This window comes from Balaenoptera physalus (assembly GCF_965194825.1).
Source record: "Balaenoptera physalus genome assembly, chromosome: 13".
Classification (NCBI taxonomy): domain Eukaryota; kingdom Metazoa; phylum Chordata; class Mammalia; order Artiodactyla; family Balaenopteridae; genus Balaenoptera; species Balaenoptera physalus.
The window spans coordinates 53,053,018-53,075,874 of NC_138892.1; the positions used below are offsets into that span (position 1 = coordinate 53,053,018).

General features: G+C 37.3%; 1 protein-coding gene across 1 annotated transcript in view; it reads right to left on the reverse strand.

Annotated features, from left to right (window-relative positions):
* Positions 1–2,027: 2,027 nt before the first annotated feature.
* The window catches only part of XPOT (exportin for tRNA), a 42,345-nt gene continuing 21,515 nt past the window's right edge, over positions 2,028–22,857 (reverse strand). The window contains 6 exon segments of the mRNA XM_082422939.1: positions 2,028–2,069; positions 2,071–2,139; positions 4,675–4,746; positions 8,082–8,129; positions 9,213–9,328; positions 9,505–9,621. Coding sequence (XP_082279065.1) covers positions 2,043–2,069; positions 2,071–2,139; positions 4,675–4,746; positions 8,082–8,129; positions 9,213–9,328; positions 9,505–9,621 — 449 coding nt within the window. The 3' untranslated portion in view covers positions 2,028–2,042.

The following is a 22,857-nucleotide window of genomic DNA, read 5'->3' on the forward strand; positions in this document are numbered from 1 at the left end:
TTTTGAGGAAGAAACAAACAAGTCAAAGCTAAAGACAGCAGTTGTTATCTCTTTATTTATTTATTTGATTATGAAAAAATACTTCCAATTCAACATTTGAGACTATGAACGAGTAGGCTAGAGGTTGTGCTAGGCACTGGCTCAGTATTACTACCTTCCATAGTTGGGTACATGTTAAGTGAGTACTCTAACGAATAAATGGTAGGCAGTAAGCTCATTGTGGATAAGGACCACATTCGTCATTATATCCCTAACACCTAGTAGATCAGACATTCACTTAACAGTTACTAACTGTCTATTGACTAAGTGGAGAGAAAAGAATCATCAATATATGAGCAAAAAATAGCCCTACAAAGAGGCCATGCTTGAGATAAGCCTAGAAGAATGGGTAGAATTCATAAAGGAGAAGCATGCTAATAAGGCAGAATTCTTGAAGAACAGCAAGAATAGTAAAGACTGTTCCTGCAAGAGAAACCGGAAAGGTAGTCTGAGATCAGAATCTGAAAAAAAACACCTAAATGCCAAACTAAGAAATATGTACTTTTTAGTCAATAAGTTATGAAGATTATGAGGAAGAGGGAGGAATTTCAGAGGACTGTTCAATGTTTTCAAGCAGATCAGCTTGGATAGAACAATGGAAGGGAAATCAGAGTGAGATAAGAAGCCTACACCAGAGTGGCAGCAGTAGAGACAGAAAGGAAGTTAGAGAGCAAGGAGGAAACAATCAGCAAGATCTAAGGATCAATCAGATAGGCACAGAGTAGGCACAAAAGAAGGAAGTTCATTTTTTCCAACTAGAAGAATAACGCTATCACTGAAGAGAAGCTGGGCTGGGGAGGGAGACTTTATAAATGCTGTTTGGATGAATATGTTTGGGGCACAAGCCTGCTACAATGTACCCAGATCTGCTATAACAGATATCTCTAATAGAGAGTTACAATTTTTTTAGTCCTTTAATCCAGTGTGATTGATCTGTTACTTAACAGAGGTTACCTCCACAGGCACTTTGCTTTTATGGGGAAATGGGAGAGGGGAGGGTTCTCAATGACAGAGAGTAACTCTATCTTCTCACAAACTCTTTTGTCAGTTTACACTGACAAACTACTACTAGGGGAAAAACTTGCAAGGGAAGATGTTAGCACCAAAGTCAAAGGATAGCACATTTATTTATCAGCAAAGCCCCTTGACTTGAATGCCTTGGGCAAAAGAACGAGGGAGCCATTAAGTTACCTGCCACTAAGAAATTTAACACAGTGCTTTACCCTCAAATTTGCTGAATGAAGATAATAAGTAAAAATAAAGAATAGTTCCTCATCCTGTCACACTGTAACTTTATTTCCAGACCATGAGCTCCTTGAGGGCAAGGAACGTCACTCATATTGGTATTTGCAGCAGTGAGCATAGTATGTGTTACATAAAAAGCAGTCGTGGAGTACTGAATGACTGACTACCCGGGTGAAAGCAAGATACCTGTTTCATGGATTTAACTGTAAAAATGAATACCAAATACATATTTGGTACTTCTTGCCAACTTGGAGGTTGACGGGTTGGTTTGTTTTAATTTGGTGATTTTATGAATGTAAAAAGAGCCTTAATGGCCAAATCTGAGGATTCTACTTTTTGTCCATTTTGCAATTCAAAAGTTTCAAGATAGGATAAAACCAAGTAACTCATACTTGTTTCTTTATTTTTAGCTCCTTCCTTTCAACTCAATATGGGCAGTTGTTCATAAACATTACTTGTTCTCCCAATCCTCTAGTTCCTATTTAATTACCACAAAACTTAAAGGAAACTTACATTTTCATACCAACATGCTCAGGCACATACACATTCAGTTTGCTTATCTAACTTTCTATAATCTTTTGTAGGAGCTCAGTTGAAAGGGGCTTCACAGAAAACTCTGCAGTGTAACATCTATTAACCATGGATTCTTAGAAGCAGGTTTTAGAGCAAAGAGATCCCCAAATATGTAACTGTTGGTCAAACTACAGTATGACACAGTATCCTGTAATATGTATTCTCTCTTGGCTCTGAAACATCACCTAATTGTATGAAGATATATAAGTTTTTCCAAATACCTACCTTTAAGTAGTTTTTAAAAACTTTAGCATCAGGCTGCTGAAGTGCTTGGCAAAACTCCTGGGGGGCCAGGAGGGGAGGAGAGAGAAAAGAATGAGTCTATTTGTATTAAATTCATCATAATTCAAAACCACAGTGTTCTTTTTAAATTATGATTAAAAAAATAAAATCGACCATCTTAACCATTTTTATGTGTATAGTACAGCAGTGTTAACTATAGGCAACTGTCATGCAACAGATCTCTAGAATTTTTTCATCTTGCAAAACTGAAACTCTATACCCATTGAACAACTCCCCCTTTTCCCCTTTTTCCAGCCCCCATCCCCTGGCCACCACCACTCTGCTTTCTGTTTCTAAGAGTTCGACCACTTTAGATACTTCATTGTAGGTGGAATCATGCAGCATCTCTTTTTGTGACTGGCTTATTTCATTTAGCATATAACATCCTCAAGGTTCATCCATGTTGTAGCATATGACAGAATTTCCTTTTTTTTTTTTTTTAAAAGGCTGAATCATATTCCATTGTATGTATATACCACATTTTACTCATCCATTCGCCCATCAATGAGCATTTAGGCTGCTTCAAATCTCTAGGATTCATATTATAATTTAACAATTAATTAACCTGAACAGTTCCTTACCAAAAAGGTTATATGACATTTTCAAACGTAATACTTGTTAGGCTGCTTTCACTTTTGAGAACATGGCCTCCTGGGCAAGACTGACTCTTGCCTCAGAAGGGTGAGTGGCACAAAAACCACATGGCTATGGCTGTTTTCATCTAGTAAGAGGGTAACTGAGTGGAGCCAGACTAACAGAAAAAGAGAAAATTCTCTTCAACAGAATTGTGCAGGGACTTCCCTGGTGGTCCAGTGGCTAAGACTCCCTGCTCCTAATGCAGGGGGGCCTGGGTTCGATCCCTGGTCAGGGAACTAGATTCCACATGCTGCAACTAAGAGTCTGCATGCTGCAACCAAAGATCCCGCAGGTGGCAGCTAAAAGATCCTGCATGCCACAACTAAGACCTGGCACAGCCAAATAAATAAATAAATAAATAAATAAATAAATAAATAATTAGGATTGTGCAAAAAGTGCTGTCAGAAGGCATATGAAAAAGGGAAAACTGGTAATCATTATCTTTTATAAGCAAATTATTAGATAGAAATATAATACACAGAAAGACAAATGTCTTATGATATTGCTTATATGTGGAGTCTAAAAAGAGGGTACAAATGAACTTATTTACAAAACAGAAACAGACTCTAAAAAACAAACTTATGGTTACCAAAGGGGAAATGTGTGTGTGTGTGGGAGGGATAAATTGGGAGATTGGGACTGACATATACACACTACTATATATAAAATAGATAACTCATAAGAACCTACTGTATAGCACAGGGAACTCTACTCAATACTTTATAATAGCCTATATGGGAAAAGAATCTAAAAAAGAGTGGATATACGTCTATGTATAACTGATTCACTTTGTTGTACATCTGAAACTAAACACTGTAGTCAACTAAACTCCAATAAAAATAAAAAAGAAATTAAAAAAAAATAATAATTTTGCTTCATTTAGCAATCTGGGAAACTACTGATATTATTCAAAATTGAACGGTATATTTCTATTTTTGAGGTGCACTAAGATCATACGAGTAATTAATAATGTATTGTTTTTATAAAATACTAATTTACTTGTGTAACAAATGATAACGGAGAAAATTAATATCAAGTTAAAGATATGTCATAAAATAAGAGATCATAAATTCACTAAAAATGAGTTTTATGATTACTCTTATGTGAGATCTGTTTCTACCTCATTAGAATTACATGCTATTGGACAACAGGTCTGGATAACTATGCATCCAGAAAACAATCGAATGCCATCATATAAATCACTCTGAAAGAGTGCAAAAATGCAAGATAGCTTTCCAGGCACTTACCTCAAAATAAGGTTTCAGATTCACAAATTAAGCACTGGTGAGCTTGGCCTGTGTAAAATGAACTACCTGGCACAAACTTTCAGAGCAGAGGTTCGTGTGCCACAGCCCCCTCTGGCAGTCTGGGGGAGCCTGCTGGACTTCTTGCAGAATGTTTTAAAAAACACACTTGTGACACACGGGGTTACAAAGGAAGCTAATTACAATGAATTATGGTTATCAAATGTATTTTTGACATGTGGTAGAAGAATAAGACTTACTGATTTAGATAACAAGGTCTAGTGGCATATTCTAATAACTCATAATTTCAAAAAGTTGATGAATATAAATAATATTTTGAGATCTGTGGAACAACTAATGCGATATAAAAATACCTGTGATTTCTATGGGTGACAACATCACAGGCAATGCAAATACTACTGTGATTTGTCCCCTACACAATGGTAGGAAATTAAATTTCTGTTAAAGGTAGTGAAAATAAAAACACAGTTTTTTCCCATTCAATTTCATAGGCCCCCTGACATTTGGACTTTCGCTATCCTATACATAGTAAATCAAGGTGGATGTAGTTTGGCTTCCTTGAATCAAAATTTAGATTGAATTACATAGCTCTATTTCTTTAATTAAGAGGAAAATCCACTAGGACAGATCTTACCTGAATTATCTCTGGAGCTACTTGCAAGGAAGGCAGGTATTCTTGTTGAAGATACTGAACACATTCTGGGCCCTGAAAATTAAATTGGAACAACATATGTATACTTTAAACACAAAATGGTATTGTGATTAAGAACACAGACTCGGAAGCCAGATTGCTTTGGTTTGAATCCTGGCTCTGGCAAATTTCTAGTAACTTGCCCAAGTTATTTAACCTCTCTGAGCCTCAGTTTCCCCACCTGAAAAATGGAGTTATTGTGAGGCTTGGATGAGTTAAGAAACATAAAGCTGTTAGAACAGCACTTAGCACTGAGGACACGTTAACATTACTTAGTGTTATGCAGTGCTAAAGATTAAACAAATACTCTTCTAAATGCAGGAAGTCACAACGCCAAAGCCTGGTTCCACGCACTGAAAGGAGAAAGCAAAGAGAGGGGCTTCTGGTTCAATCTACCATTGGGTGGACTACAGGGTGTCTATGGGTGTGCAAGGGGAAGCCTGTGGGTAGTGCCAGGATAATGAACATCTTTAGAAACTAAAATACAAGCAAGAAAGAACAAAATGCTATGTCGGGAGATAACAGCAATAAAAGTACACCCTCCTCCCCCTTCCAGTTCAATAAACTAGGAAACAGGAATTTAGTAGCCAGGTGAGGAAACCAATACCCAGAAAGATAGGGTGATTTGGCCAATTTGCTGTTAATTAAGTCTGTACTAAGTAAAAAGCAGGTCACCTGACTTCTAAAACCATTGCTCTTCATTGCCAACTGCTGGTACTGCTAGATGCTAAAACTCTAATAGTTTTCTGGGTTTTTAAGGGTAAACTTGGTAGAGGGAAGGGAGAATTCCACAAACTAACCGCTAACCCCTACACGTTCTCAACAGCTACAAAGGAACTTAGGATACAATTTGAAAACGGTCTTCCTATAGCAATTTGTTTCTGAGACAGTGGCCTCGACCAAATGCAATAAATCCAATACTTAAAAAAAAAAAAAAAAGGTAAAGAAAAACAAGAAACCCAGCTAATTTCACTTTCAAACTTGAATCTGACTTAAAGGCTTTAATATGTTAATGACTCCAATCTAGTCCAGCTGAAAGTAACAGTTATCAAAATGAAATCAATCCAACTCTCCTCAATGTACTTCCTCCTGCATTTAATATGTGGATTTCCTGTTAATAGTACTGCTCCCGAATCAAAGGATTTCTTTATGTTTCCTCATCGACCTTGACTCCTGGCCCTCTAATCCAATCAATCTAGGCCACAATTTAATGACCCTTCAAAGGAAGCTTGTTTCTGAGAGGAGGTAACACTGCACTGTTTATGAAAGTTTCTCACACCCTTTCTACTCTCCCTCTCACCTTTTTCTTTAGTCTACTCTCCCTACACTTACTGCCCATTCACTGCTCATCATTGCATATAACCCCACTGTTATCACTTAAAAATGGAGTATACTTTTGTTTTTTTTTTTAATGAGGAAAAGTAAACTTAGACCTCAAGAGGAAGTCAGTCAGGTAGATAAATGATAAAACAGAACAATGAAGCAAAAGGTTTTCTAATATAATGTTCCATTTGATTCAATTCTCTGTGTGTCTAAATAACAGCTCTAAGGACAAGATAAATACTTCTGAATTGTAAACATCATTCTTACTGTTTGTTATTCCTCATCCTCCTTGACTCTCTAGCATCCAACAATGTCAACTAGTCTCTTTCATGACTCTCTTCCCTTAACTTTCATTCCTTTGGTTCTACTTCTAGCTTTCTCTTGACTCTTGCTTTAGCCAAAGTTCTTTCTATCCTGGTCTTAGAAAGTCTCATTCATTCCTACTACTTCATCTTAGCAAACTACAACCTGAGGACTCCAAAATCAGTATTTAGTTCTAACTGCTCTAGACCCGTATTTCAAAGTGCCCTGTGAACATTTTTTCCACTTAGCTCTCCTAAACTATAACCCCACTGACTACTGACTTACCAGCTTTTCACATGTAACAAACACCTAGTTCCATTTTGGTTTTTAGCTATTCTACCTCCATGCTTTAGCTAAACGGGATAACACTATTTTCTACCAAGTCTACCATGTGACATCTGATGTGTCTTCATACACCCACTGCTTAACTTTGCCCAGAGTGCCAGCTCCTCCTGGTCAGCCCAATGAATGTACATTTGTTTCAAGGTCTATCAGAAAAACAGAAAAATACCCCCTCTTTTCAATGGCTGTCTTAGACTGCCCTCATAGGCAAAGCTGCTCATTCATCTTTAGTCCCACCATGTTACATTTAATACAAATGTATTAGTTTAACATACCTCTGTTAAAGTACTTACTTAACCCATCCAATTGAGTTTTTAGGTACTGGTCTCCCCCGATTCTAAGCTCCATAAATATTGGGGGACTTTTTACTCATCTTTATACAGGTCTCCTGCAGCCCCAAAACACATACCCCTCACCCTAGCACATAGAGAAAATGCCTGATTGAAAACCCTTCAAATCTCTTTTGGAATCAAAAATTCAAGTTCAAACAAAGTGGGGCCTATACGGAGACTCTGAACAAGACGTCATGCTTTTATTTTAGGCAACTGAGGGAAGACTCATTAGATGACTGCAACTATGTGGGAATGCTAGTCCTGTGTTGGCATCCTAGCTTTGTGAAGTTGGAGACAGAAATTTTTGTTTAAAAAAATAAAATAAAAAAGTGACCTGATTTTCAAATATTGGCAATCAACTCATTATTATTTAAAATACTGTATAAAGCAAACAACACACCAGATAGATTCAGCCCAGAATCACTTATAATTTATACAAATGGTTAAACTGACAAGGACACTACAACATTCTGAAGTAGTAAAGTGTTCTAACCAATCTGTAATACTAAGAAGTTGGACAAATCTGTGAAGAACCATGAGGTAGTGAAATCTAGATCATGAAATTCTTCTTAAAATTTTTCTCACTCTTTGTCAAACCAAACAAACATACATTTTAACCTTCCTGTTACCCCAAACATGAAATAACAATAAAAGATACTACTATTTTCATTCGACCCACCCCTCACATCCAAAAAAGTCAGAACTGAAGTTAACTTTTATAAAAGATATAGGTTTCAAGAACAAGACATACTCAAAATGACAACAAATAAGAGACTTCCCTGGTGGTGCAGTGGTTAAGAATCTGCCTGCCAATGCAGGGGACACAGGTTTGAGACCGGGTCCAGGAAGATCCCACATGCTGCAGAACAACAAAGCCTGTGCGCCACAACTACTGAAGCCCGTGAGCCTAGAGCCCGTGCTCCACAGCAAGAGAAGCCACCGCAATGAGAAGCCCACCAAAATAAATAAATTAATTAATTAATTTAAAAAAAAACTATAACAAATAAGCATGTGAGCTGAAAACGAAGGGGCAGGGAGTACAAAGCTTACCCGTTTGAGATGAATTGTTTTCAGTGTCACTGCACACTCAGATAAAGCCTGTGAGAAACAAGTTTAAGAATTTTAATATAGTCAATTCTTGGTTACTGTTCCAACTTTTCTTTTTATTTCCCTGGCCACTGCTCATTAACATTTACCTCCAAAGAAGGGATGGAATGATTTCCCGGGTGGCTCAGTGGTTAAGAATCCACCTGCCAATGCAGGGGACATGGGTTCAATCCCTGGTCCAGGAAGATCCCACACGCCACGGAGCAACTAAGCCCGTGTGCCACAACTACTGAGCCTGTGCTCTAGAGCCCGCAAGCTGCGACTACAGAGCCAGTGTGCCACAGCTACTGAAGCCTGCACACCTAGAGCCCGTGCTCTGCAACAAGAGAAGCCACCACAATGAGAAGCCCATGCACTGCAACAAAGAGTAGTCCCCGCTCGCCTCAACTAGAGAAAGCCTGTGTGCAGCAACAAAGACCCAATGCAGCCAAAAATAAATTTAAAAAATAAAATAAATAAATTTACGAAAAAAAAAAAAAAGGGATGGAGAAAGGAAAGGTAACAGGCAGGCAGATGGAACAAATGGGTTAGATAGAAAATTTTAAAAATAGAAAAATACAAAAATGCTGTCTTAACGCAGTACATGATAATTAAGAAATCTAGCTTTTACTAGGTCCTGGGTAAGTGAGTAAAGGGCAACTGCTTGACATTAAGCATTCTGAAGATGAGATTTGGGGAAACTATCAAATGAGGAAGAGAAAGTTACTCTTAATAATTAGGAAAAAAAACATTAAGCCAAGTTTTAGAATGAAAGTAGAGGCAGGAAACTAATAACTCAATCAAGCTTTAAAAAATGTTTGCATCATGTACCCTTTCATGGCCCTAGAAAAAGAGTCTTGGCTGTTAAAGTTGGAGGAGTTGGATTTTATATGTTCAACTTTAACATCAAGATTTAGTTAAGAATCAAAAGGTCCAAAAGGTATCATTTTTTAAAAAATGAATTCTGATTTGAATTTTTTTTTGTTTTAAAAAGGCCTTGAAATCTAATATAATCAACCTGGCCTTAAAAAAGAAATTGTGAGTTAGAACACATTTAGATTTACACAAAGTAAACAGAGACTCCTAGGTGCTTACCAATACTGTTTGTGCATCTGCCAGGTCAAAGGTTTGTTTTAAAGGTGCTAGGAAACATGCAGGGACAATGTGCTTATAAACAAAATCAGCAAATCCCACTGGTCCGTCTTTACCTCCTGTCAAGAGAATTCAGATTTTCATCTTGTATAAAAAGAAAGTCATTTAATTTATCACTGGTGAAAATCAACTCCCAGCTCCTGTCTATGTTAGGGCTAGGATCCCATTTCATCTCTCTTGTCTCAGGAAACAGGTTGGGGAATGAAGTTTTTTTTTTTTTTCTAAATCATCTTACCCCAGAGTTCTACCAACTTGGAAAGGATGATAAAACACGTTTTCTGGGCAATTGGATCTGGATATTCGACTGCTCCTTGAATAACAGTTACCAACACTCGTTCTACATTCTCTGCACCTGAAGAGAAAAAAAAAAGAGTTCAATCTCATAAAGAACTAGAAAGGCAACCTGAAGCTCTCACTTCATATATAGTAACATGACAAAAACAATTATAGAGTTGCTAAGATCCTCAGTTTTTATTAACTTGGCTCCTAAATTTTAAGCATAAAACATTGAAAAATTACTATTCCCTTATTATCTGGCCCTCTGGATTTCCATATAGCAAAATATTCTATGTTGATCTATATAGTCTCATTTATTTTAAATTTCAAAACAGCAAAGTGGCCAGTAAGATGTAATTGTCAGGTCAATTCTGGCAAGTAGCTACCACACTATTTATACTACGAAGGAACCAATTAATACAGCTTTAGGCAGGCATGGAACATTTCTCTAGGATAGACCACATACTAGAACACAAAACAAGCCTCAACAAATTTAAGAGGATAGAAATTATTTCAAACATCTTTTCTGACCATAACGGCATGAAACTAGAAATCAACCACAGAAGAAAAACAAAAAAACCCCCGACTACATGCAGACTAAACAACATGCTACTAAAAAAAAAAGAGGAAATCAAAAAATAGCAAAACAAATGCTAATGAAAACACAACCATAGGAAATCTACAGAATGCAGCAAAAGCAGTCATAGGAGGGAAGTTTATAGAGATTCAGGGCTTCCTCAAAAAACAACTTAACCTACCATCTAAAAGAATTAGAAAAAGAACACACAAAATCTGAAGTCAACAGAGGAAGGAAATAAAGATCAGAGAGGAACTAAACAGAGATTAAAAAAAAAAACAGAAAAAGTCAATAAAACCAAGAGCTGGGGGACTTCCCTGGTGGCACAGTGGTTAAGAATCCGCCTGCCAATGCAGGGGACATGGGTTCAATCCCTAGTCCAGGAAGATCCCACATGCCGCAGAGCAACTAAGCCTGTGCACAACTACTGAGCCTGGGCTCTAGAGCCCGTGAGCCACAACTACTGAGCCCGCGGGCCACAACTACTGAAGCCTGTGTGCCCTAGAGCCTGTGCGCTGCAACTACTGAGTCCATGCGCTCTAGGGCATGCATGCTGCAACTACTGAAGCCTGTGCGCCTAGAGCCTGTGCTCTGCAAGAGAAACCACTGCAATGAGAAGCTCGTGTACTGCAACGAAGAGTAGCCCCCACTCACCACAACTAGAGAAAGCCCGTGCACAGCAACGAAGCAGCCAAAAAAAAAAAAGAAAGCACTTTATTTAAATAAATGAACAAACAAGTAAGTAAATCATAGCAATATTTTCTTAGATCAGTCTCCCAAGGCAAAAGAAAGAAAAGTGAAAATAAACAAATGGGACCTAGTCAAACTTATAAGCTTTTGCACCGCAAAGGAAACCATAAATGAAACGAAAAGACAACCTATGGACTGGAAGAAAATATTTGCAAATGATGAGACCGACAAGGGCTTAATTTCCAAAATATACAAATAGCTCATACTGCTCAATAACAACAACAAAAAAGCCAACCCTGTCAAAAAACGGGCAGAAAACCTAAATAGACATTTCTCCAAAGACAAACAGATGGCCAACATGCACATTAAAAGATGCTCAACATTGCTAATTATTAGAGAAATGCAAATCAAAACTACGATGAGGTATCACCTCACACTGGTCAGAATGGCCCTCATCAAAAAGTATCCAATAATAAATGCTGGAGAGGATGCAGAGAAAAGGGAACCCTCCTACACTGTTGCTGGCAATGTAAATTGGTGCACCCGCTACAGAGAACAGTTCCTTAAAAAACTGGAGGTTCCTTAAAAAAACTAAAAGTGGAGTTACCATATGATCCAGCAATCCCACTCCTGGGTATATACCCGGAAAACATGAAAACTCTAATTAGAAAAGATACATGCACACCAATGTTCACAGCAGCACTATTTACAACAGCCGAAACATGGAAGCAACCTAAATGTCCATCAACAAATGAATGGATAAAGAAGACGTGCGGTATATATACAATGGAATATTACTCAGCCATAAAAAAGAATGAAATATTTCAATTTGCAGCAACATGGACCTAGAAATTATCATACTAAGTGAAGTAAGTCAAACAGAGAAAGACAAATATTGTATGATATCACTTATATGTGGAATCTAAAACTTGACACAAATGAACTTATTTATAAAACAGAAACAGACTCACAGACACAGAAAACAAACTTATGGTTACAAAGGCGAAGGTAGGGAGGGATAAATTAGGAGTATGAGATTAACACATACACACTACTATATATAAAACAGATAAACAACAAGGATTTACTTATAACACAGGGAACTGTATTCAATATGCTGTAATAACCTGTAACGGAAAAGAATCTGAAAAAGGATATGTATATACGTGTATAACTGAATCACTTAGCTGTATACCTGAAACTAACACAACACTGTAAATCAACTTAAAAAAAAAAAAAAAGGAATACTGCTTTAGGAAAATGGGAACTGAATACAAGTTAATTTTAAGGTCCTCTATGTGAAAATGATTACCCTGATGGTAATGGACTGTCATCTTTGGGGCCAACATATAACTACTTCAAAAGTTTAGTGTTTACTCCACCTAGCTCTTGCTCATATAGATATACAACTGTGACAAGTACTTAGACGATTTAGGCACTGCACGCATCCCCACCTTGATTTGCTATGACTTCGCTCATTCCACTGCCTGTGACTGTTTGCAGGAAAGCAAAGTAACTCCTGCGCAACATCTGCTTCTCTAAAGCAGCAGACTGGTCATTTTCTTCTGCTGGTCGGAGCAAAACTTCAAAAATTGCATGAAGAAGAGGCATAAACATTTGCTGTAAAAATGGGGATACCTGTATCTGAAGAGATGAAACAACTATTACTATTTCAGAAGTAAGAAAATTATTAATATGAAACTTAGAAAACACATGTTTTACATAAAGCCTTTTTCTAGAGATTCTAGTTAGGACACATATTTACATAATTTGGTTAGCAAATATCAATGTTAAGACAAAAATCTATACAGCATAACAGTATTGAAAGCCTCAAGATCGTTAAGTTCAACCCACTTCCTACAGTTCAAGATTCAGGTTCAAATAACATGGAGTCAGACATATTTCACAATCAAATATTGCCATGGAATATTTTCAAATTTAAATTCTCAATAAATGAATTCTACTGCTAAATTATAAATGCATTTATATGACTGAGCTCTCAGGCTTTACATGCCCTTGAGCAAATTGCTTAACTTCTGTGTCTCAGTCTCTTCATCCTTCAAACAACAATACTTAACTTCTAGGGTTGTAACAAAGATCAAATCAATGTATAAGAAAATGCTCTGAACAGATTTTGAACACAGAAAACACTATGTAAGTGTTAGTAATTTTTATTAGCCAACTTATGCTTAGGTTACAGTTCCTTGTACATAAAACTGACACTGAATTATTTTTAAACTACTTGGGCACCCAAATTACAGGGCTTAAAATTTATTCTTTAGGCATTTATTATTCAATGCTGTTTTATTTGCTTTTCTAAAATACCAGACAATAGTTTCCTTCTGCTGCATAGAACAAAAAGGTCTGCTCTTATTAAAACATCTTTTAAGCATTTCCTATGTGTCAGGCAGTGTTGTAGACATTGGGGACGATAAAAATACCTATGATCCATGCCCCCAAGAAACTCATACTTAAAAAAAAAAAGCAAGGGTCAAATGCTAAAATATACCTAAAGATAAATACATCTAATCTTGAAGTCAGGAGATCTTCAAGTTAGGAAATTCTCTGAGCTCTGAAGGTTTGTGGTACCTTAAATTTGGCTGTAATCTGGTTGATAAGAGGAATGAATTCCTGGAGGTCTTTTGCTTCACAATCTTTGAGCATGTGTTCTGAAGCAGATGGAATGAACGGAAGGACTTCTTCCTCCAGGCAAATAATCATGCGATGAAGGAACGTGCGAACCCCACTTCTGAGAATATCCTTTTGTAAGGGACAACTGAGGGCTGGCAAGAACGTCTGTAAACAGTCCAGATAAACTTCGGAACAGCCACACTGTTTCACAGTCTGCTTGTTGCTGAAAGCTTTGCTGGTTCGACTATATAAACAATTATCAGGTAACTAGTTTTAAGTTTATTCTTCAAATGTTTTATGAAGTAGTCAAAAACAACACACAACAAATTACAAAACTGACAAAACAAAGAAGCCATTTCTTTATTTTCCATGTCACAGCTATGTCTTTCTTTAGCTGATATGGTTATTTGTAAACTATTGCTTCCAGTTACCGTTCCAGAAAGAGCTCAAGTTACAATTAAATGAATGAAATGTAATTAATACAATCTCTCAAATGTGAGTCCACCTAAATGTTTTACTAAAATCCTGCTGACAACGTATGCAGAAAAGAGAAAAAAAAATCTATTTATTATGAATAGGCTATACTACACAATCTGTAAACTACCAATTTATATTTAAAACAATCTTAGAATCAAGTTATTTATACAACATCTTTAACATAAGCTTTTGCACTAAAGTCTTCTGCAGAGCAATTTCTCTATGTAGCTTCTAATTAGCAATCACTATAACTTTCATGCTGTTATTATTTGCCAATAAACAGAGAGAAAGAAAGGGCAGCTTGGGTGGTCTTCAGGACACAATGTAACAACTAAAAAGAAGCCTCAGCACCTTCTCTTTAAAGTTCCAAAACTGATCCCCTGATGTCACTGGTATATAAACACTTAGACTAATCTCCTTAAATACGTAATCAATTTATAACAAAGAAATCAGAGGAGTTAAGGATTTAGATAACTGTCAAGTCAGAAATGCAGAATGTTACGTGACCTAATTCCTTCTTCAGTTAAATCTAATTCAATGAATTTAGGAAAGAAACAATTTAGACAATTCTCTGGACAATCTAGTTTTGGAAACATAGATATGCATGCCCAATTCTAGAAAAATCCAAGCAAATGATTCTGTGTATGTTGAGAAAATCACTTCACAAATTTAAATGCAATCACTCACCTGGCAAATCCAACAGCGTGGTTGAGACAGTCTGCAAGAGATGCCTGCCTTTCTTCGTCCTGCGCCAGCATCAATTTTTCTAACAGAATTTTAAACTTCTCCATGAGTGGAGTCAACAGATTCCTCATTAATGCCTGTTTCCGTTCTGCTGGGTACTCACTATTAACAATCAGCACTCCAGCTGTCTCATAAATAAATAATTGATCATCGCTGCTCAACAAAGACTGGTAACCATTCTCCTAAAATGAAATTTAGTCTTATTGAAGTTTTTCTTTGTTCAGTTCCTCTCATTTAAATGAGAATAAGTACAAGAGGGACAGGAGATTTAATCTATCACATCAACTCATTATTAAAAAGAAGACTGAGTACTTATAAAATTTTTCCCAGGATCATATAATGGAAGACAAATGGAATTAGAGGTCAAAAGATCATGAGTCTAATTCTACCCCTAATAAGACTTCATAAATGGTCATATAATATAACTGTTAGTTTTCTAACTTGTTTTCTTTTGTAAAACCTATTTATTATTAGGAGGCTAAAATCAGGTATACAACGTGCTTTGCATGTTAGGACAAAGGCCACACAAGTTAATACTTTAAAGAGTGTTTAAGAGTTAAATAACAACAAACACCACACAATAAACACACACATACACAACAGTTGTTACTTTAGAACGTCTGAAAATAAGACTGCAAGTGAAAAAAAAAGATCTCATTCAAGCACAAGCAAACATCTATATATTGATCCATTTTTATTAATGAGTTTGTTATTTTTCACATTTATGCAGTCTGAGAGGCCAGGAGGAGGGGGAAAATATCAGAGGCCCCTCTAGCTCTAACACTAAAGCTCCCTGTTAAGAAATTATTTAAAAGCCTAGTCTTAAAACAGATAAATTATGTGGCAGTCTTATTATTAAAAAAAAGACCTCATCTTTTTTTTTAAAATTTATTTTATTTTATTTTTGGCTGTGTTGGGTCTTCGTTTCTGTGCGAGGGCTTTCTCTAGTTGCGGCAAGCGGGGGCCACTCTTCATCGCGGTGCACGGGCCTCTCACTATCGCGGCCTCTCTTGTTGCAGAGCACAGGCTCCAGACCCGCAGGCTCAATAGTTGTGGTTCACGGGCCCAGTTGCTCCGTGGCATGTGGGATCTTCCCAGACCAGGGCTCGAACCCGTGTCCCCTGCACTGGCAGGCAGATTCTCAACCACTGCGCCACCAGGGAAGCCCACGACCTCATCTTTTAAAAGAGAATGTCCCTATTTATTTTTTATATAAATTTATTTATTTATTTATTTATTTATTTATTTAGGCTGCACTGGGTCTTAGTTGTGGCACGTGGGATCTTTTAGTTGCAGCATGCGGACTTGTAGTTGCAGCTTGCGGGCTCTTAGATGTGGCATGCAGACTCTTAGTTGCAGCAGGCATGTGGGATCTAGTTCCCCAACCAAGGATTGAACCTGGGCCCCCTGCAATGGGAGTGTGGAGTCTTACGTACTGGACCACCAGGGGAAGTCCCATGAAGTATTTTAATATATATGTTTCTTTAATATGTAGGCAAAGATAATTTAACCATATAATGCACTAGTAACCTTTCATGCAATGAAATTATATACCTTTGTACCCTGAATACTGATATTTATTTTTAAAAAACCCAAAATATTATTTTATGTTTAACACTTTTAAAGTGGCAGCTCTAGTAATAACTTCCATCAAAATGAAAAAAAAAGTCAAGGTCAGTATTTTGCTTTACACAGAAATGTATATCAGACAAAATGTGCTTACAAAGTATCTCAACTTAAATCTGTCTAGTGAAATAAACACCGAAATATACAGATCAACGAGCATTTAAATTTTTTTTAACCCAAGCCAGAAGTTTCACAGAAAAACTTCAGTCTACCAGTAGCAGTCACTGAGAATGGCTAATGTGATCACAGTACTAAACAGAGAATAATTTAGCAACCGAATTTTCCTTCTCCAAAAAACACTTCACTGGCATTTAACAGTACAGAGAGCAGACCATATCTCACACTGCTAAAGCTATCAGTCAAATTCTGATTCCTTTCTATTTCTATTACTATGTTTTGTTTACTGTATCTCAACAGAGTTTTGGTAAACAAAACTAACCCTTGCACACCCTCCACCCACACTTTAAAGAACAAAAACAAACAAAAAAACCACCCAAAGGCATTAACACTAAAGGCTAAAGGGATATGTAGCCTCAATACTGGGGAAAACTTATCACTCAGAAGGATAGATACTTACAGGTGGAGAAAGTTCTAATAAATCTTGTATTCTATTCAGAATATCCTCAATGAAAGGATTCATTTGTTTACTGAATAAAGGCAAAAAGGAAAACCACAATTACATAAATAATAGTGCTTGGCAAAGTGCGGAAATACCAAATCCCTCTTTAAGGCAGAACTAAAAAAAAAAGTTCAGTGCTAAGGTAGTCACATGTGATCATTCAGACTAGCTATGATTTTTTTTAAACTACAATTTTATAAGCCTAAGAATAAGTAGTTTTCATACCAAAAACTGGTACTAGTAAAGAACAATACAATATAAAACAGATTAAGTTCAAAATATATTTCCAAGGAATATCATCTTTAGAATTTCAAAGAAGGCATAGAGTCATCTACAGCAGTAAGACTGTTAAGTAACTACTGTCATTAGTGATGACAGGTGTTACATACAAAAATATTCAAACAAATCACTGTTTAATGATGAACAAAGTACCTGGCTAAAGAGAAGAAAAAGAAATCGTAACATCATGATACAAAAAGGAACACCAAAATTTTAAAAAAGCCTTAGGACGAAAAGACCAAATCTACCACAGGCTCTTAGAAAATAACTTACATCTTACTTAACAAGCTTAAAAACAAGAATTAAACATTATAGATGAAATTTTGTACTTACTTCAGAGATTTGACAAATCTAGAAAACAGGTAAGCAGTTCTGCTCCGTACTTTTGCACTAGAGTGCCGCAGACCCCTGTGATCTAAGAAAGCCATCTAAAGAAACAGAGACACTTTTACCATTTCTGTACTTATTTAAGGCTTTTATTGCTATTGTCATGACACATTTTTGTTCATATCAAATTCTACTTTTTATGTCTGGAAGGGAAGAACCAGGTACATATAAAAAGTAAGCCTACACTACAAACAGGCCCTTGAGTATTAGTTTTAAATAACTGACTAGACACAAACTCCATTTTAAAGGAATGGAGGAGGGGTTAGTTTCAGTGTGTTGAAGAGTTTTGAGAGCTTCTGGCTCTGGTAAAAGTAATAAAAGAGAGATAGAATACTATCTGCTCATTAGCTGAAACACACGGAAAATAAAAGTTGAGAGTAAAGTGTATACTTACTAGTACACATGGAATGTGTTGAGGTTCAACTGTGAAAAACTTTTCATATCTAACAACAGTTTCGAAGAACTCCAATGTCACAGACGTGTGCTGATAGGAACTAACTCCTGATGTTACCAGCTGGAGCAGGAATAAGTTAAGAAATCTATCCTTATTTACCGCAACATCAAAATGTCCCAGTATTAACATATATTAAGCTCTAACAATTAAGGAACTCACATTAGCTTATATGAAAACAGAAAATTATGTTCAAAATAAATTATCTTTAGTATACTTACAGTTCGCATCATATCCTGCAAAGCACTAGCTTTTGAAACATCACCTGAGAAGTGAGCACCATGAGATACTGGAAGAGCTTCTGCCAACATATACAGCAATCTTATTGCCACTTCAACTTCCATAAACCTTGTAGTCTGCCAATTCCTACCAAGGTATATAATATGTCAGTGAGACCTGAATATAAACTTTCTATACAACTAGTGATGCACGGGATAAAAAGACACCAACCAAAGCCTCTTTAATTATTAAACAGTCACAGCAATTGTTAATTTTGCCAGGCAACATAATTCATATCACAAAAGTATACAAGACTAATGAAATCCATTTTATTGACATTCCAAAGAGCAGTATTTCCCCCCAAGAATCAAGATAAATCAGAGGCAAGTGCATTGTTTCAGAGATACACATAAGATCTTCATAAGTAACACAAATTAATAAGTCACGTGAATCACTTATGGTAGACCATCATCTGGGAGAAAAGGAAAGAGGTGACTTGTTAGAAACAGCGTAACAAACTTACTGCAGGGTAGAACTAAAAACTCTGCGAACAGAAGCCAGCAGTAACTCTGGTGAAACTTGAGCAAGCCTGTCCAACAATAACTTCAGTTGTTTTCTGTATTCTACAAACATGGCTTCGTCTTCACCCTATGATATTTTAAAAATTCCATTAAAAAACTTAAAAGATCTTAAAACACATAAAATGGTGAGTTCTCACTAGTTTTTATATTTACAAATTTAATACACTTTTACTTTTTCATCAATATTTATTTATGTAGGAAAATGTACTATGCTCAGTAGCCTTTCCCCTCCTGCTCACACATAATTATTTCTGAACACAGCCCTAGACCGTGAAAGCCTAGAGCCAGAAATGGCATAGGGAGGACGTTAAAAACAAAAGTCTAACAGGAGAGAGTGATTGAGGGACAATTAAGCAAAGGACAGATAATGCAAGGCTTTGGGGAAAAAACAAAAACAAGAGCCTAAGCCAGGATGGGTTCATGTAGGGCTCCTCTGTGAGAACTCTGGCACCTTATTTATACTCCTTGTATCTCACTGTCCACTTTAAGAACTGCAATAATATCACATGATTGAAGATATTATATGTAATGAGCCTAGCACTTCACAAGTGCACGGTGCGTTGGTGATCATCACCATTATTCTTTTATAGTTAGAAGTTTTTGAATGCCTGAAGTGGGTAATAGAACACGTTAGCACACAACTAGACAGTACACGCCATCACTGAGTTGCTAGAAAGCACCGATGACCCTTGTGATTGATGAGAAGCTGACTCACTGACAACCCTGGACAAGACTTTAACCAGAACAAGTCCAGAGACAGTTAAGTGCCTCATTCCTACTCTCCCATAGACAATTATGATCTGAGGTCCATCAACTGGGCCTCAACTCACCACTCTTACTAAATATAAAGTGAAATATGATCACCAATAATACTGTCAATATTTATGAAGTTCAATGCTACAAAGTGTTTTTAAAAGGGTCATTTTAAAGAGGGACAAAATACCAAAAAATGAAGGATTATGAAAGTTTCCATTAATTTCACCTAAGTAGAGGTCAATATAAACAAGACTAGGGTCTTCCCTGGTGGTGCAGTGGTTAAGAATCCACCTGCCAATGCAGGGGACACGGGTTTGAACCCTGGTCCGGGAAGATCCCACAGGCCGTGGAGCAACTAAGCCCGTGCGCCACAGCTACTGAGCCTGCGCTCTAGAGCTCGTGAGCCACAACTACTGAGCCCGTGTGCTGCAACTACTGAAGCCTGCACGCCTAGACCCCATGCTCCGCAACAAGAGAAGCCGCTGCAATGAGAAGCTGGCACACCGCAATGAAGAGTAGCCCCCACTTGCCACAACTAGAGAAAGCCCGTGCGCAGCAACAAAGACCCAACGCAGTCAAAAAACAAAAACAAAAACAAAACCCCAAGACTAATTTTTTTAAGATAATCAAAACTTGAAATATTAATTTGATGTAAGTAAACAAAATTAAAACTGATTGCTCCTCAATGCAAAATTCTTACCTCATTTTCAAAGTTATATTCTTCATCATAGGTTAATTTTTTCATAACGGCCAGCATGATTGCCTAAAATTAAGAATAAAATACCTTTTGTCAGTCTCCTTTAATTTCATATAATTTGAAATTAAGCTATATTTCAAGGCAGACTGCAGATGTAGATGCTATTATTGGTTTAAAAGAAGCAAAAAGGGGCTTCCCTGGTGGCGCAGTGGTTGAGAATCTGCCTGCCAGTGCAGGGGACGCGGGTTCGAGCCCTGGTCTGGGAGGATCCCACATGCTGCGGAGCGACTGGGCCCGTGAGCCACAATTGCTGAGCCTGCGCGTCTGGAGCCTGTGCTCCGCAACAAGAGAGCCCACGGTGGTGAGAGGCCCGCGCACCGCGATGAGGAGTGGCCCCCGCTTGCCGCAACTGGGGAAAGCTCTCGCGCAGAAGCGAAGACCCAGCACAGCCATAAATAAATAAATAAATAAATAATTCCTATTAAAAAAAAAAAAAATATATAAAAGAAGCAAAAAGAAGTCAATTACCTCTACATTAGCTTTCTGCTGATCAGAGAGCACTGTAAGCTGTTGAAAAGAAAGCAATCATTTATTAGGTTTCCTAAAGTTATACTTGCTTATCAGAATATTTTCCTGATCAGTTAAGATCTTTTCAAACATGCACACAGCTTTTCTGGAGGGCAGTTTGACAGTACATATTTGAAATGTACCTAACCTAAGATCTATCAATTTCACTTCTAGTAAGTAACTTGACATGTAGGCATGTAGGCAAAGACATGTAGATGAATTTGATTTTAAAAGATACTTATAAATGTATTCAGCAAAGAAGCAGATTATAGAACAGCAAAGTATGATCTCACTTTGTTTTTAAACAAGGCCAAAAATCCCGTGAGCCACAACTACTGAGCCCGTGTGCTGCAACTACTGAAGCCTGCATGCCTAGAGCCCAGGCTCCACAACAAGAGAAGCCACCACAACGAGAAGCCCGCACACTGCAACGAAGAGTAGCCCCTGCTCGCCACAACTAGAGACAGCCTGCATTCAACAACGAAGACCCAACGCAGCCAAAAATAAATAAATTAAATAATTAAAAAAAAAAAATGAACCACGTTTAACAAAATTTCTACTGTATTTAGAAATAAACAGAGGGGGCTTCCCTGGCGGTCCAGTGGTTAAGACTCCGCGCTCCCAATGCAGGGGGCACGGATTCAATCCCTGGTCAGGGAACTGAAACCCTACATGCCGCACGGCCAAAAAAATAAATAAATAAAAATAAACAGGTTCATGGAGTTTCCTGGTGGTCTAGTGATTAGGATTTGGCGCTTTGACTGCCGGGGCCCGGGTTCAACCCCTGGTTGGGGAACTGAGATGCCGTAAGCCGTGCGAAGCAGCCAAGATTTAAAAAAAGAAAAAGAAATAAACACAGATTCAAAATAAAAAAACAACCTAAACCTATAACTAATTCTGAAGATTTTTAGTCTAGTGAATTTTAGAACCTGGCCATTTCTGTTTTCTGGCTAAGAAGTTTAAAGAAAAAAAAAAGATGAAAATACATTAATAATTAACAGTAAATGTCATCAGAGTGTAGAATTATGAGTATTTTCTTGTTTTCATTTCTCCTGTATTTTCCAATTCTCTATTGCTTTTCTATATTATCTACTGGACAAAAAGATTAAAATAAGGACTTACCTGTTTCAAAATATGAAGATAATCATAACAAAATCCAATAATGTTAGAAGAGATGTCATCATCCTCATGAATTAGGAGCTGCAACATCAGTGCCACCTTTGTTTCAATAGCTTGTAGTGCTTCTTGAGCATTCTTGATATCCCCATTCTTAATTAATTTAGTCCAGCTAACTATCAATGACTGTCCCATTCCATTTACCAGTTTAGAAAATCTGGCCAGGAAGTCAACATCTTCTTCCTACAAATGATCAATACAGACTTCAATTTAAAACCAACCACCTAAGAGGGAAAACTCTAAACTTAGGTATGGGTCAAGTGCCAATCATAGGAGTCATTTTTATTTTATTTTATTTTATTTATTTATTTTTTATTTTTGGCTGCGTTGGGTCTTCATTGCTGCGTGCCAGCTTTCTCTAGTTGCAGCGAGCTGGGGCTACTCTTCGTAGCAGTGCGTGGGCTTCTCATTGCATTGCTCTAGGCACGCGGGCTTCAGCAGTTGTGGCGTGGGGGCTCAGTAGTTGTGGCTCGTGGGCTCTAGAGCACAGGCTCAGTAGTTGTGGCACACAGGCTTAGTTGCTCCACAGCATGTGGGATCTTCCCGGACCACGGCTCGAACCCATGTCCCCTGCATTAGCAGGCGGATTCTCAACCACTATGCCACCAGGGAAGTCCCAGGAGTCATTTTTAAACTAGCATTAGACACTAACAATTCTACCATTTTGACTGGGAAATTTTAAGAATTTGAATTCTTCTACTATTATTATCCACTAGTACTAACTCTTCAAAGCAACTATTTTTAATGATTATAGTCATGTAGACATTGCCAACTTATAAAAGCTTAAAAAAAGAGATCTGTGGTTTCAAAACCTTCTCTCTAAACTGCTGAATTT